The sequence below is a fragment of the Cervus elaphus genome, chromosome 23, assembly GCF_910594005.1.
Source record: "Cervus elaphus chromosome 23, mCerEla1.1, whole genome shotgun sequence".
Taxonomy (NCBI): domain Eukaryota; kingdom Metazoa; phylum Chordata; class Mammalia; order Artiodactyla; family Cervidae; genus Cervus; species Cervus elaphus.
In genome coordinates, this window is record NC_057837.1 from 11,848,160 (window position 1) to 11,862,169 (window position 14,010).

Below are 14,010 nucleotides of genomic sequence, written 5' to 3' on the forward strand. Positions count from 1 at the left end.
GACCCAGGGATTGAACTGAGGTCTCCCGCGTTGTACGCAGAGACTTTACCATCTGAGCCACCAGGGAAGCCCTGACATTTATTTAGTAAGTGTTAAATACATAATCAGTTTAATTAGTTCTTGAGAAGCCAGGAGTAGGGGATGCAGAGAATCTTAATCCCACGCCTCCCCACCTGTCACTGGGTGAGTGTTTAGGTGCTGAGAATTCGGACCTGTGGATTACACAGTCTGCCTCCTGAGAAGAAGCAATTTTCAGGACACTGTAGAGTCAACACCTGAGCTCCTTGGAGTGAGGCCTAAACTATAAATCAGAACTCTAGGCCAGTTTATAAAAACAATTTTCTAAAACCCAATTTGTTGAATCACTAATCTACCTAATAACCCATTTGCAAATTAATCAGCTTACGGAAAGAATCAGCTCACCACACGGCCAAGTAGCAATGTTTATATCATGTTTACCAGTTCTTAAAGATACATTCATGAGTACTACCATAAATACAGTCAGTATTTTGATATATTCCTTTTAGGAGCATATTTATTGGCCATACTTATCAAATTTACAAATTCTTTTTAAGAACATATTTTTAATGTCTTCTTTAAAAAGATTGTGTATTTATTCTTTTTTAATATCGTCAATGAATATATTCTAATTACATCTCCTAAGAATAATTCTAAATGCATTTTATGTAGAAATTATTTAACTGTAATGGTATTCTTAAAATCCTTTTAAAAGTAATTTTCTATTTCGCAAATATTTTAGCATTTAGGGGGATTTTTTGATGAATTTTTAAGTAAAATATCAGCCTTCTTTTCTTGATTTCTAGACTATGAAGTTTACGGCATTTCTTTTTGGTTAGGGTGATATTAATAACTTTTGAAGATGTGTGTGAATATTTTGATGGCTGTTTTCCATTTTGGCTTTGCAGTGCCATTTCATGGAATATTCATTTTGTCAAAGTTAGGCTCGAAGAATGGTATAATCTTTATATTGATATAATATTTAGGAAGAAATTTTTGTGACTAGTGATTAAAAGTTTAGTTTCAACACACCTGATATGTCTGGAACAGCCATATCACTATGGAATGGTAAAATACTGGCTACCAGCTGATGGAAGTACAGAGTCAAGGCTAATATGCTATTTGAGGCTTTTATGAAGGAATGGTAAAAATGCCTAAAGATTAGAAAAATAAAAGCTGAAATTTCAGCAAGTGGCAGAAACAGTCTTGCCAGCAATGCTGAAATATAGAATTTCTAGTATTAGAAATGCCAAGGCCAACACATATGAGCCTATTTATGGGGACGTGTGTCCGTATTTAACAAGTACATTCAAGAAGAACAATCAGTAAATATATCATACAAGTTGCACGTCCATCAGATCGGTTACTTGGCACATTCTTTCCTTCTGAATTGGCTTTTGGTGAATTGGCCCCATGCCGTCCACTGATTTCTGGCTGCCCGGATTCTGACCAGTGACCTGCAGGCTGCCTTTGGACAGTGAAGGGAATAGGCCTGACTCAGTGACCACTTGGCCTGGACACTCCTTTTGCCCAGTACAGAGTGGGTGGGAGCACCCACACCTCCAGCCAGGACAGGGTCTTCCTTGGCAAGGGCAGACCTGGGTCATCAGATGCAGCCCTGCTCTTGGGGGAGGAAGCATCCTGTCCAGCGTGGGTCTCCTGTGCTACTCACCTTGACCTCAGGCGGCAACGTACCAGAAGAAACAGCAGGCACGCTACAAAGAGCACGGTGACAGGTATGGCGACGGCTGCTGGAAAGAAAGCAGAATGAGCTGGCATCCTGCTCAAAGTCCCAGTGTTTCCGAGCCTGAAAATCCTGTACAGTTTACGCTTCTGCAGAGAGATCCAGATGTCTTCCCAACCAGCTCACAGTTACTAACAGATCCTGAGATCCACGCTGTTCTGTCTGTTCTACATCAGGGCAGAGAGGACCCTCCTTTCCCGCCAACACAGCCACAGTGGTGGTTTGGGAGTTGTTAGGGAGGGTGGGACCTTCATGTGGAAGCAAGAGGGCTGGGCCCAGGGGCAGGTGAAACAGTACTATTTTTAAAACACTTGTATCAATCAGAAGCTCCCAGCAGATTTGGCCAGTTTGCCTTAATATTGTGAAATCTCCCTGCAAAAATCACCAATGTGCCCTGCGTCTAAGATGACAACCTGGGGCTTCCCTGGTGACTCAGAGGTAAAGAATTCACTTGCTAATGCAGGAGACATGGGTTTGATCCTTGGTCTGGGAACATCCCACTTGCTGCAGAGCACCTGAGCCCAAGTACCACAACTACTGAGTCTGTGCTCTAGAGGCCGTCACGACTACTGAAGCCCTCAGGCCCTAGAGCCCATGCTCCATGAGGGGGAAAGCCACTGCAACGAGAAGCCAGAGCACTGCAACTAGAGAAAGGTCCACACAGTAATGAAGATACATCACAGCCAAAAATAAACTAAATTTAAAAAATTTTAAGATGACAACCTGAACAACTGCGGACCCAGGAGTCTCACTGTGGCCCAGGAGGCATATTGAGGCATGTTGAGCTTTTCAGACCTGCGCCTAGACACAGTCACACTCGTGTGTGCAAGGACTTGGCCTTAAACTAGAACTGTCCTCAAAAACAGCTAGAGATAAGATGAGGAAACATACCCAGATTTCTGCAGGATAGGAGAGGAAACGGGCAACATGTAACGGAAACTGGAGAGAAGACCATTCCTTTTGACTCTAATTTCACTTCTAGAAATGTATTCTAAGAAAATGGAAATGCATACACAGGAGTAGTCACTAAAGCACTGTTTAAAATAAATTTTAAAAGGTTAATCTAAATCTCTTATCAGTAGACAGTTAAATGAAATGTGGCATACCCGTACAATGGACTATTATTCAGCTTTTCAAAACTTTGAAATCTACATTTGTTAACACAGAAAGATGTCTACAAAGTCTTAAGTGAAAAATCTGGTTGAGATAAAAATGAATAAAACAATTTCCAGTAAGCCATGTGTGTGTCCATATACACAAAATAGTCTTGACGAATATATGCCAAGTATTAAGTAATTCTCTGGGCTTGTAGATAACTTTATTTTCTTTTTTAAAAAGTTTGCTTTCCCCCCCCACCCCGATCTTTTTGCAATGACGCTCTAATCAGAAGAGACACTAAATTTACAAAAACAAGACTACTTTTATTTACCTAAGTAAATAAAACTTAGAAAAACTTAGAAAAGCTATTCCAAAAGAGGTAAGAGAAAACATGAGAAATTAGTGAACGTTGCTCTTGAGTTTCTTTTTTTTTTTTTTTTTATTCTACAAAAGGTCATACTTTTTTATTTGTGTTATTAAACTGTAATTTGAGTTTCTAGATTTAACATTAATCATCATTATGACTAAAAGACAAATTTCTTAGCAGAGATGTTGTACCCTCCAGGAAACTATTCCTTCACATTGACTAATCAGGTTGGCATGCATTTACTGTTCACGGAGAGATTTATTGGAAAAGGCGAGCTGATGTTAACTCTAGTTCCACTTTCACAACGCTGCTTCCTGTTTCTTACTGAGAATAGAAGCTGCGACTCAGACTCAAGTGCAAAGAGCGGTCCTGAGCCAATGATATAACAAAGCAATCTAAATTCAGCCCCTGGAACTCAGACACTTGGTACCTTCCCCAGTTACTTCCAGGCAAATGTAGGAAAGAAATTGAAACAAGAATCACCAAATTTAGTGAAGAAATTGAAACCAGAATCGCCAAAAGAATGGATTAATGCATTGACTGCCATGGTTTCCACCCTTTTGTGTTTCCTAGCAGGGTGCATGGGTTGGAGAAAAAGGAAGAGAGATTTGATGAGACAGAGAAGGGAGGAGGATTAGCTTGAGAGAGGAAGGAGAAGAAAGATTGTTGCACAGGAGACCAGAAGGGCCAGGAGCCCCTGCCTTGCCTTCAGCCTATGGTGATGTTGGGTCTACAGTGGAGAAGACAGCCGAGGTGGCTGGTGGACTGTGTTCCATGTGGGTGAAGGAGTCCTCTGTAACCACAGTGAGGTACCTCATGCCAGTCAGAATGGCCACCATCAACAAGTCTACAGGTAATACTAATTTGAAAAGATATGTGCACCCCAGTGTTCATAGCAGCACCATCTTCCAAGTCAAGACATGGAAACGACCCATTGTCCATGAAGAGATGAATGGATAAAGAGGTGGTGTTTACGTACAATGTAATATTGCTCAGCCATTAAAAAGAATGAAATTCTATCATTTGCAGCAGTGTGGATGGGCCTACAGTATATTATGCTCAGTGAAATAGGTCAGAGAAAGAGAAATACTGTATGATATCACTTATATGTGGAATCTAACAAACAATACAAATGAATGTATATGTAAAACAGGAACAGACACAGAGAAAACAAACTTGTGGTTACTTAAGACGGAAGGGAGAGGGGCAAATTAGAGACAGGGGATTAGCAGATATAAACCACCATACATAAAATAGATGAGCAATAAGGGTATACTGTACAGCAGAAGGACTTACAATTATCTTGTAATAGCATGAATGGAGTATAATCTGCAAAAATACTGCACATCTGAAACTAACGTGATGTTGTAAATCAACTATACTTCAGTTTTTTAAAAGTGTTATCTGTGCAGATCCAGGAAATCATCATTTCTTGACAGTCCCTGCAAATTAGCTGTCAGAGGGTAGGGTATCTGACATGCTGTGTGCCTGCATTCGCTGAAGGCAGTTCTGAAATGAGAACGTCAACTCCTTATTCCCTGGCAATGGTTTCTCTTTTGTGTCTTCCTGTACTGAGCACATAGGAAATGCTGGGTTCAGAGTGGGTAATCAATAAATACTTAATTGATGGAATTAAACCATTAATCTTCTGCAAGCTAAAGAACTGGAAAAGGTCAGTTTTCATTCCAATCCCAAAGAAGGGCAATGCCAAAGAATGTTCAAACTACTGCACAATTGCATTCATTTCACATGCTAGCAAGGTAATGCTCAAAATCTTGCAAGCTGGGTTTCAGCAGTACATGAACCGAGAACTTCTAGATGTACAAGTTGGATTTAGAAAAGGCAGAGGAACCAGAGATCTGATTGCCAGCATCCATTGGATCATAGAAAAAGCAAGAGAATTTCAGAACAACATCTACTTCTGCTTTATTGACTACGCCAAAGCCTTTGACCATGTGGATCACAACAAACTGTGAAAAATTCTTAAAGAGATGGAAATACTGGACCACCTTACCTGTCTCCTGAGAAACCTATATGCAGGTCCAGAAGCAACAGTTAGAACCAGACATGGAACAACAGACTGGTTCCAAATAGGAAAAGGAGCACATCAAGGCTGTATACTGTCACCCTGCTTATTTAACTTATACGCTAAGTACATCATGCAAAATGCTAGGCTGGATGAAGCACAAGCTGGAATCAAGATTGCCAGGAGAAATATCAATAACCTCAGATATGCAGATAGCACCACCCTTATGGCAGAAAGTAAAGAGGAACTAAAGAACCTCTTGATGACGGTGAAAGAGGAAAGTGAAAAAGCTTGCTTAAAACTCACCATTCCAAAAACTAAGATCATGGCATCTGGTCCCATAACTTCGTGGCAAATAGATGGGGAAAAAATGGAAACAGTGACAGGCATTATTTTCTTGGGCCTGACAATTACTGTGGATGGTGACTGCAGCTATGAAATTAAAAAGTGTTGCTCCTTGGAAGAAAAGCTATGACCAACCTAGACAGCATATTGAAAAGCAGAGATATCACTTTGCTGACAAAGTCTTTCTAGTCAAAGCTATGGTTTTTCCAGTAGTCATGTGTGGATGTGAGAACTGGACCATAAAAAAAGCTGAGTGCTGAAGAACTGATGCTTTTGAACTGTGGTGTTGGAGAAGACTCTTCAGAGTCCTTTGGATTGCAAGGAGATCAAACCAGTCAATCCTAAAGGAAATCAACCCTGAATATTCATTGGAAGAATTGATGTTGAAGCTGAAGCTCCAGTACTTTGGCCACCTAATGAGAAGAGTCAACTCATTGGAAAAGACACTGATATTGGGAAAGGTTGAAGGTTGGAGGAGAAGGGGATGACAGAGGATGAGATGGTTGGATAGTGTCACCGATTCAATGGACATGAATTTGAGCAATCTCTAAGAGATAGTGAAGGACAAGGAAGCTTGGCATGCTGCAGTCCATGGGGTCACAAGGAGTTGGACACAACTGAGCGACTGAACTGAACTGCAGCTGAAGGACATGTAAAGTGCCATTTGCTTTTTAATGAGAAATCTGCATGTTGTTGCAGCTTAGGACCACGTCTGGCACAAGATAGGAGCTCAATTTGTATCGTTTGAACAGACAAATGATATGATATAGATAGCTCCCTTTAAAGGCTGAGCATGTAAACTACGGCAGATGTACTTCTGTTCTGAAAGATGAAGGTATAATACAGTCTGAAAGATGAACCCTTCCCCTCGGGTGTACTAAATGGACATGGCAGTGTAAATGCTGTCATAGCTGACATTCTATCCTTTTATTTCACAACCAGGAATCTTCAAAAATAGCCTAGGTAAGGAGCAGAGACAGACATTGGAATAACTGAATAAGGTTATTGATTAAAAAAAAAAAAAAAGGCTGCCAAGTGAGTGCATAGATATAGAAGACAGAGAAATGAGGACCATTTCCCTCAATATATATCATAATGTTAGAGCCCTCAAACTCCAATGAGTATCTTCTCACTCACTTATGCAACATCTACTATTTACCATTTTGCTGCACTAAAAGAGCTACTTTTTAAAAGTTGTGAAAGAGACTTCCCTGGCAGTCCAGGGGTTAAGACTTCCCCTTCCAGTACAAGGGGTGCAGGTTCAATCACTGGTTGGGGGGCTAAGACCCCACATACCTGGGGGCCAAAAACCCAAAACATAAAACAGAAGCAATATTGTAACAAATTCAATAAAGACTTTAAAAATGGTCCACATCAAAAAAAAAAAATCTTTAAATACATAAAAGTCATGATAATCACTTACATAATTTATTTTAGAACTGATATTGGTAATACCAGTGAACTGATTAAAACATTACATTAATATCTGCTGAGCAACTGCTATGGTAAAGCATTATTTATATCATCTTCCAAAGACGATCAATCAGTGGCTTATCCCTGCAGAAATTGGAGCCCCTACCAATGCCCGAGGTGTCATGAGTGCCTCTGCTTCTTGTACCCAACGGGACACACTCCTAGCTCCCAGATGGCTGGAATTGTGTGTAACAGACATACTTTAGAGAAACTATCCATCACTAAGTGTTTCTAGACCACCCTAGCAGGGTTTTAGTTTTAACTCCTATCTCCTTAGCTGATAAAACTTAAATGGGTCTTATTTTCATGTCTTTGCTGATTTGGCCTGTCTTATAGTTAGTGTTAACATGTTTACACTAAGCAGTCTGGAAGAAAAAAATCTTATTCATGCCACAGAAAAGATTTAAAGTTTTTTAAATCTCTGTATTTCCACAGTTCCTTGCACAGAACTATCTTTATCTATTGTAGGTGTTCAGTTCATGTTTATTATCTGGCATTTTAGAATAAAGGAGAGAATTTTTGATATTTTAATCCAGTTCAGTTCAGTCGCTCAGTCATGTTTGACTCTTTGCAACCCCAGGAACCACAGCACGCCAGGCCTCCCTGTCCATCACCAACTGCCGGAGTCTACCCAAACCCATGACCATCGAGTCGGTGATGCCATCCAACCATCTCATCCTCTGTTGTCCCTTTCTCCTCCTGCCCTCAATCTTTCCCAGCATCAGGGTCTTTTCAAATGAGTCAGCTTTTCGCATCAGGTGGCCAAAATATTGGAGTTTCAGCTTCAGCATCAGTCCTTCCAATGAACACCCAGGACTGATCTTTAGAATGGACTGGTTGGATCTCCTTGCAGTCCAAGGGACTCTCAAGAGTCTTCTCCAACACAACAGTTCAAAAGCATCAATTCTTCGGCACTCAGCTTTCTTTATAGTCCAACTCTCACATCCATACATGACCACTAGAAAAACCATAGCCTTGACTAGACGGACCTTTGTTGACAAAGCAATGTTTCTGCTTTTTAATATGCTGTCTAGGTTGGTCATAACTTTCCTTCCAAGGAGTGTCTTTTAATCTAGTGAAAAGTCATAAACTGGAAAAAAGTACAGATTAGCTCTCATAATAAAATAGTTTGCAAATCCACATTGGAAAAAAATGGCCCTGAAATTTTATAGGATTTTTTCTTTCAGATATACTTGTACATGGGCTTCCCAGGTGGCTCAGTGGTAAAGAATCCACCTGCCAATGCAGGAGATACAAGAGACTGGGGGTTCAATCTCTGGGTTGGGAAGATCCTGTGGAGGAGGAAATGGCAACCCAGTCCAGTATTCTTGCCTGGGAAATCTCATGGACAGAGGAGCCTGGTGGGCTACTGTCCATGGGGTCACAAAAGTCAGACATGGCCTAGTGACTAAACCAGCACCACCACCATACTTGCACATATGCAAAGTGATACAAGGTTTTCCAATTAGTCCTCCTTTGTTATGTAGCCCAAGAATCTAAGGAACCCCAAGGCCCAGTAGGGGTTTTGGCTAGATAAATTGTGTCAAACCCATATAATAGAATATCCTGAGCTGTTGGAAAGAATGAGGTGGTTTCATCTATTGATATGAAAAAATTTCCAAGATATACCATTAGGTGAAGACAAGGTGCAGAATAGTGAAAATAGTATGCTTAACTGTATCATGTATCTTCTACATGCTATTTATAGATTGACTCTCTCTGAAGGATACCCTGAAATCTGGTAGCAGGAGTTCCTGCCTGCCTGCAAGGGGACTTTCAGTCAGAGATGGGCTTTTTACCTACAGCCTTTTGTAACTTTTAATTGTTAAGCCCTGGGAGAATATTAACAGTTCAAGAAAATGACTTAAAAAATGTAAAAGTCTGTAGAAAAATTAATGTAATACATGACACAAGGAGAAAAATTTGGTCAGCTCTCTTATTTATTGGCCACCTCTTAAATGATAAACATACTTTTGTTTCAACATCATTGTCATTAAATGCCACAGTTTTTCCATGAAAACACTCTCCAGAGAGCCTTTTAAAAATATCTTGCATTGGCATATGTTTCCATCGTTCTTAAAACCATTCTAATCAATTAAATGCAGAAACGACCAAAGCCACTTGGTTTTTTCCCAGAATACACTTGATGCAGATAAAATATGACTACAAAAACTTGAATCATTCTCTAGCTGGGAAATGTGTGAATAGAAATTAGAAATTAATTTTTGCCTGCATTGAAATTATAGTGTTTTTTTTTCCTCATTGAAAACTTGCATTTCTCCTTGCTTCTGTTTCCTTGCATTTCTCCCTGCTTCTGTTTCCTCCCCTCTCCTTTTTCCTATCTCTCTTCCCTTACTCTTTTTCTTTCATTCTTGCAAGCACTTTTCCATTTTCCTCCTTATACTCTCTAGGACTTTCTCTCTCTCCCAGCCTTAAAGTCATGTGTCTTCTGTAAAGATGCCTTTTATACCAAGAACACGAACTTCTTGCTGTTGAGTATATAGTGCTAACTCCCTGTGAAAGATAAATGCGTCTCATGGCAGAAAATCATTTAATGATGTTATTTGGTTTTCCAGTGGGTCCTGAGTGACAGTCTAGCCCCCACTTAGTAGGCCTGAACAGCTGCACGAGGGGGCCCTGGGATGCACCAACCCTGGCTTCTGTACCAATCGCCTGACAGTGAGAACCCACCAACATTAAGATAAATAGCCAACCTAGAATTCTGCACACACTGTAAACAGCGCAGTCATGTAACCCATCTACACGGAGACCCTTCTGAGAGTGAAAGGGGCAGCTGTTGGTGACCACGCTGGACGAGCAGGCATAGTCAGGACCGACCAGCACCTCGGCACTGAGACCCCCTGAACACAGACACCACCACTTGATGCAGATAAAATATAATTACAAAGGACCAAGGAGAATACTCACCGGTCACAACTCTGGGATTGTACTGATATGCACCTGCAGGGAAGAGAGTACAGCTCAGTTATTGCCACGGTCCTGAAGGCACTAATTTCTCTAAGCAGGAGAACTCCTGGACGGTTTGGCGCTCATCTTAATGCCCTGAGAGATTCACAACCGGCAAAATCAGACTCACTTTAGCACCGAACCAGGATCATTTGTTTCCATGCTGAGCCATGCTTAGGAATCAGAGGCGCATTTACAGAACATGCAGATTACCCAGCGAGCGTGCCCCCATCCCTCGCACCGTGATTCCAGACGGCAGAAAGCTTCCTCCTCCCGTGTCAGGAGGAGGCAGATCTTAGTCAGATTCGCAGCAAAGGCTTTGCCATGCAGCTTAATATGGGGGGAGACAGTTCTCTTCCGGCTGAAGCAGGGTGGAGCATAGAACACAGGCTGGAGGGAGAAGGCTGTGGCAGAGAGCAGGAGGCAGAGGGTCACACAGTCGTCCCGATTTTGGATTGAATGGTGTGATGGGATCGGCCTACTCTGGATCTGCGTCCGCGTCTCAGAAGCAGCCCCCGGGAGCTGCTCTCTCCTCCAGCAGGCAAAGCCAGCACTAACCGGGCGTGTCCTGCAAGGCCGGGTGTGTGTGTTCCGGAGCCTTGGCTGCTGTCTGAGCTGGGACGTAGGTGGTCTCCTTACTGACTACCCCTGTGGTTCCCACAGGAGAAGCTGTGGATGGCAACCTGGAGCCTGGTCCAGTAGCTGGCCTTGTGGCCACTTTGGTGTCTGACTTGGAAGTAAGATCTGGCTCTGCAGGGGAGTGCAAGACATGGACAATGAAAACATTGAGAACAGTGTCTTTTCTCAGCTGCAGAAGAGAATGGACCAACACCTTCTCCCGTGAGCCCACCCCGGCCAGTCCTCTCCCAGAAAACTCCTCCACAGCTCTGGGGGAAGAGCCCTTGAGTGGGTGACATCTTCGTCCGTTCTGAATGGCCAAGAGGCTTTTATGGACACTAGCGGATTTATGACTATTTATCATGGGCCACATAAGCTAACGATCTCAAAGATCTGAGTAGAATCAGGTACTGGAGAAGTGGTTACCAGGAGATCCAGCTCAGACAAACAAGTGGAACTGAGGATTTCCCTGGTTGTCCATAGGATAAGTATCCACCTGCCAATGCAGCGAAGAGGTGGTTCGACCCCTAGTCTGGGAAGATCCCTCATGCTGTGGAGCAACGAAGCCAGTGTACCACAACTGCTGAGGCTGTGCTCCAGAGCCCACCAGCCTCAACTACTGAACCCACGCTCTGCAATAAGAGAAGCCACGGCAGTGAGAAGCCTGAGCACCGCAACTAGAGAGAGCCCTCGCACAGCGACAAAAAACCAGTGCAACCAAAAAATAAATGAACAAAAATAATTAAGAAGAGTGGAACGGTAGTTGCCAAAGACATCAGGATGCTAATTTTGGTTTACTTTTTTCATACTGGCACAAAACTTTTGAAATAAGGGGAACCTGGGATTCAGCCCACCTGACCTTTAGAAAGTGGACCTGAGAGATGTGTCTTGGCTCAGCGCCCATCTCTGGGAGGAGGCTGAGCCACCTGCCATGTGTTGAGGTCCTTGACCTCCCATCCCTCACTGGCCAGCAGCTGCCACAACCCGTAGGGTGCAGTAGCACAACCCTGCTGTTCTGTTTCCGTGGTGAGTGGGTCTTCCAGTGTGATAATACAGTCCTGATGAGCCCAGCCCTGGAGCAGAAGCTGTGATCACACATCCTGGGCTATCCGGCCCCCTGTTAGAGCCTCTGCCCCACGCTCTCCCAGGCCCGTGCGCCAGAGGAGTCATCATGCCCTTTCACCCTCTGTCAGCACCTCGTAGGGCCCAGGCGCTCTGCAGACCATGCTCCCCCTGACCCGGGGCAGGCCCATGAGATGCCCCTGGCCCCAGCACCCACCCTGGAGGTTACGCTCACACTGGAGATTTCCCTGCGCGGCTGAAATCTGCCAAATGCTTGGGGCACGAAAGCCAGGCTGAGGGAGGTCCCTCGAGCCAGCTGTGACTTGGGTCAAAGAGGTTGTGGGAACCCCAGCCTCTTCCTTCCATTTGTCATCAGCTCAGTAACTGGGAGGAAACCCTTACTCCACCCCGCCACCTTCCCTTCAGCGATGGTTCTCAGCCGTGTCCCCCTGAGGGTCCCAGGAGAGCTTCTGGAACTCCAGTAACTAGGCGCTCCCCAGACCACCCAGAGTTCCAGAAGATACAGTGAGCATCCTCACTTAAGAACTGGATCTCGAGGGAGGCGGCCCGAGAAACGCTGTCAACCACCGTGGGATGGCTGCGCCTAGAGGGAAAGGAGGAGACGGGGCCAGGAGAAGCCTGGCCCTGAGGCTTCCCTGATGGCTCAGTGGTAAAGAAGCCACCTGCCGACGCAGGAGACGCAGGTTTGATCCCCAGCCCAGGAAGCTCCCACATGCTGCAGGGCAACTAAACCGAGATGCCACAACTAGTGAGTCAGCGCGCTAGAGCCCTGGAGCCACAACTCCTGATCCACGAGCTGCAACTTCTGAAGCCTGGGTGCCTGGAGCCTGTGCTGCCGCAGCAAGAGAAGCCACAGCAATGAGAAACCCATGCACCACAACTCGAGCATAGCCCTTGCTCGCCGCAGCTAGAGAAAAGCCTAAGCATCAACAAAGACCCAGCACAGCCAAAATAAATGAAAAATAAATAAAAACCTCACACTGGGTAACGGGCCACAGAGAATCAGGGGTCAAGAGAGGGTGTCAGAAGACACAGGGCAAGTCTTCCCAGGATATTTTGCATCCAAGAGCTCAGATTTTCTTAACAGAGCGGAGGAAACCAAGGTAGAGTTTGCCTAAGACTCGGTCAAAATGCAGAACCCTGGCAGCTTTGTGCAAGTGTCTGTACCAAAACAACCATGGGTAGGGTTGTTGGGAGATGGTATGCCTCGGTCTCTCCCAGTTCTGCACATCTTGCCAGCGGAGGCGCCATCTTTTCCAGGATGCTTAGATGGCCTTGGCAGGTGGAGACAGTACCTCCCCCTGGAGCACAGGGCAGATGTGTTCACACCAACAGTAAAACAACAGGCTTCTGCTCAGGCTCCCTCCTCTCCAGGGATGTCCGCCACCCACACAGGCACCCGCTTAGGCCTGTTTAAGGCACGTGGGGACGAGGGACTTGATGAAATCTGCCAGTGGCCCTGCTGCCTGCAGTACCAAGTAAGAGAGTCCTCCGTCTCCGATCCAGGAGGGTCGGGTTTTCTGCCAGTGCCCATGAGGCCCAGGAAGGCTGATATGCAAGGTGGGCAGGACCTCAGCCCCCTGTTCCCCACCCCCCTCATTCTTGAAGCTATGCATCTGAAACGAGGTGTGATCCGGCCTAGTAAGAGTGGATTTTAAACCATTGTGAATTGTGCACCCGTGAAGCCTGGCTGTCAGGCAACTTTGGTTGAAAAGAGACAATGAAGCTAATGTCAACTCTTATCCTTGACGTGAATAAGGGGTGTTTGCGGTGGAACCCCGGCAGTGGCCCACGGATCTGCAGGCTCTCTGTGGACCCAGGGCAGCCGGGAATGGGGGTCCTGAGAGGGTCTGCGGCATTCCTACCTTTTCCGGAGGGGGTGGGGCTCTCTGGCTCTGGGGTCAACCCTGTCGGCGCTGCTGTGGAGGGTGGCCTTTGGTGACTCAGGGAGGGGTCTCCTAGAGAGAGGATAACCACACGGCATTTATGATCCCGAGGGTGGAAGCTGGGGTGGCTTCAGGACTGGATGTAGATAAAAGAATAATAATAAGTGTATAATTTAAATAAACAATATGTTTATAATTTAAAGTGGACACATTTGGCCACCCAGGCCTAGCCAGACACACAGGAGATAAACAGCTGTTGGTCCGCAGTTCGCAGAGCAAACAGACTGCACAAGTTCAGTGGCAAGTGTCTTGTCTTTGGCTACAATGATGGCAATGATATCAACTCAGCTTTTTAATGCTGGCTTTTCCATGAGAAAACAAACGA

At 44.5% G+C, this 14,010-nt stretch overlaps 1 protein-coding gene across 7 annotated transcripts in view; it reads right to left on the reverse strand.

Annotated features, from left to right (window-relative positions):
• IL15RA (interleukin 15 receptor subunit alpha) overlaps nucleotides 1-14,010 on the reverse strand; it is a 37,456-nt gene that overhangs the window by 1,280 nt on the left and 22,166 nt on the right. For 2 of the 7 annotated variants that reach the window (XM_043884245.1, XM_043884244.1), the window contains exons 3-6: nucleotides 13,605-13,697; nucleotides 10,597-10,788; nucleotides 10,000-10,032; nucleotides 1,691-1,769 (exon numbers count right to left, since the gene is read on the reverse strand). In XM_043884245.1, the coding sequence (XP_043740180.1) occupies nucleotides 1,691-1,769; nucleotides 10,000-10,032; nucleotides 10,597-10,788; nucleotides 13,605-13,697 (397 nt within the window). The remainder of the gene's footprint in view (nucleotides 1-1,690; nucleotides 1,770-9,999; nucleotides 10,033-10,596; nucleotides 10,789-13,604; nucleotides 13,698-14,010) is intronic. The other 5 variants (XM_043884247.1, XM_043884248.1, XM_043884249.1 and 2 more) reach the window with 5 other exon arrangements.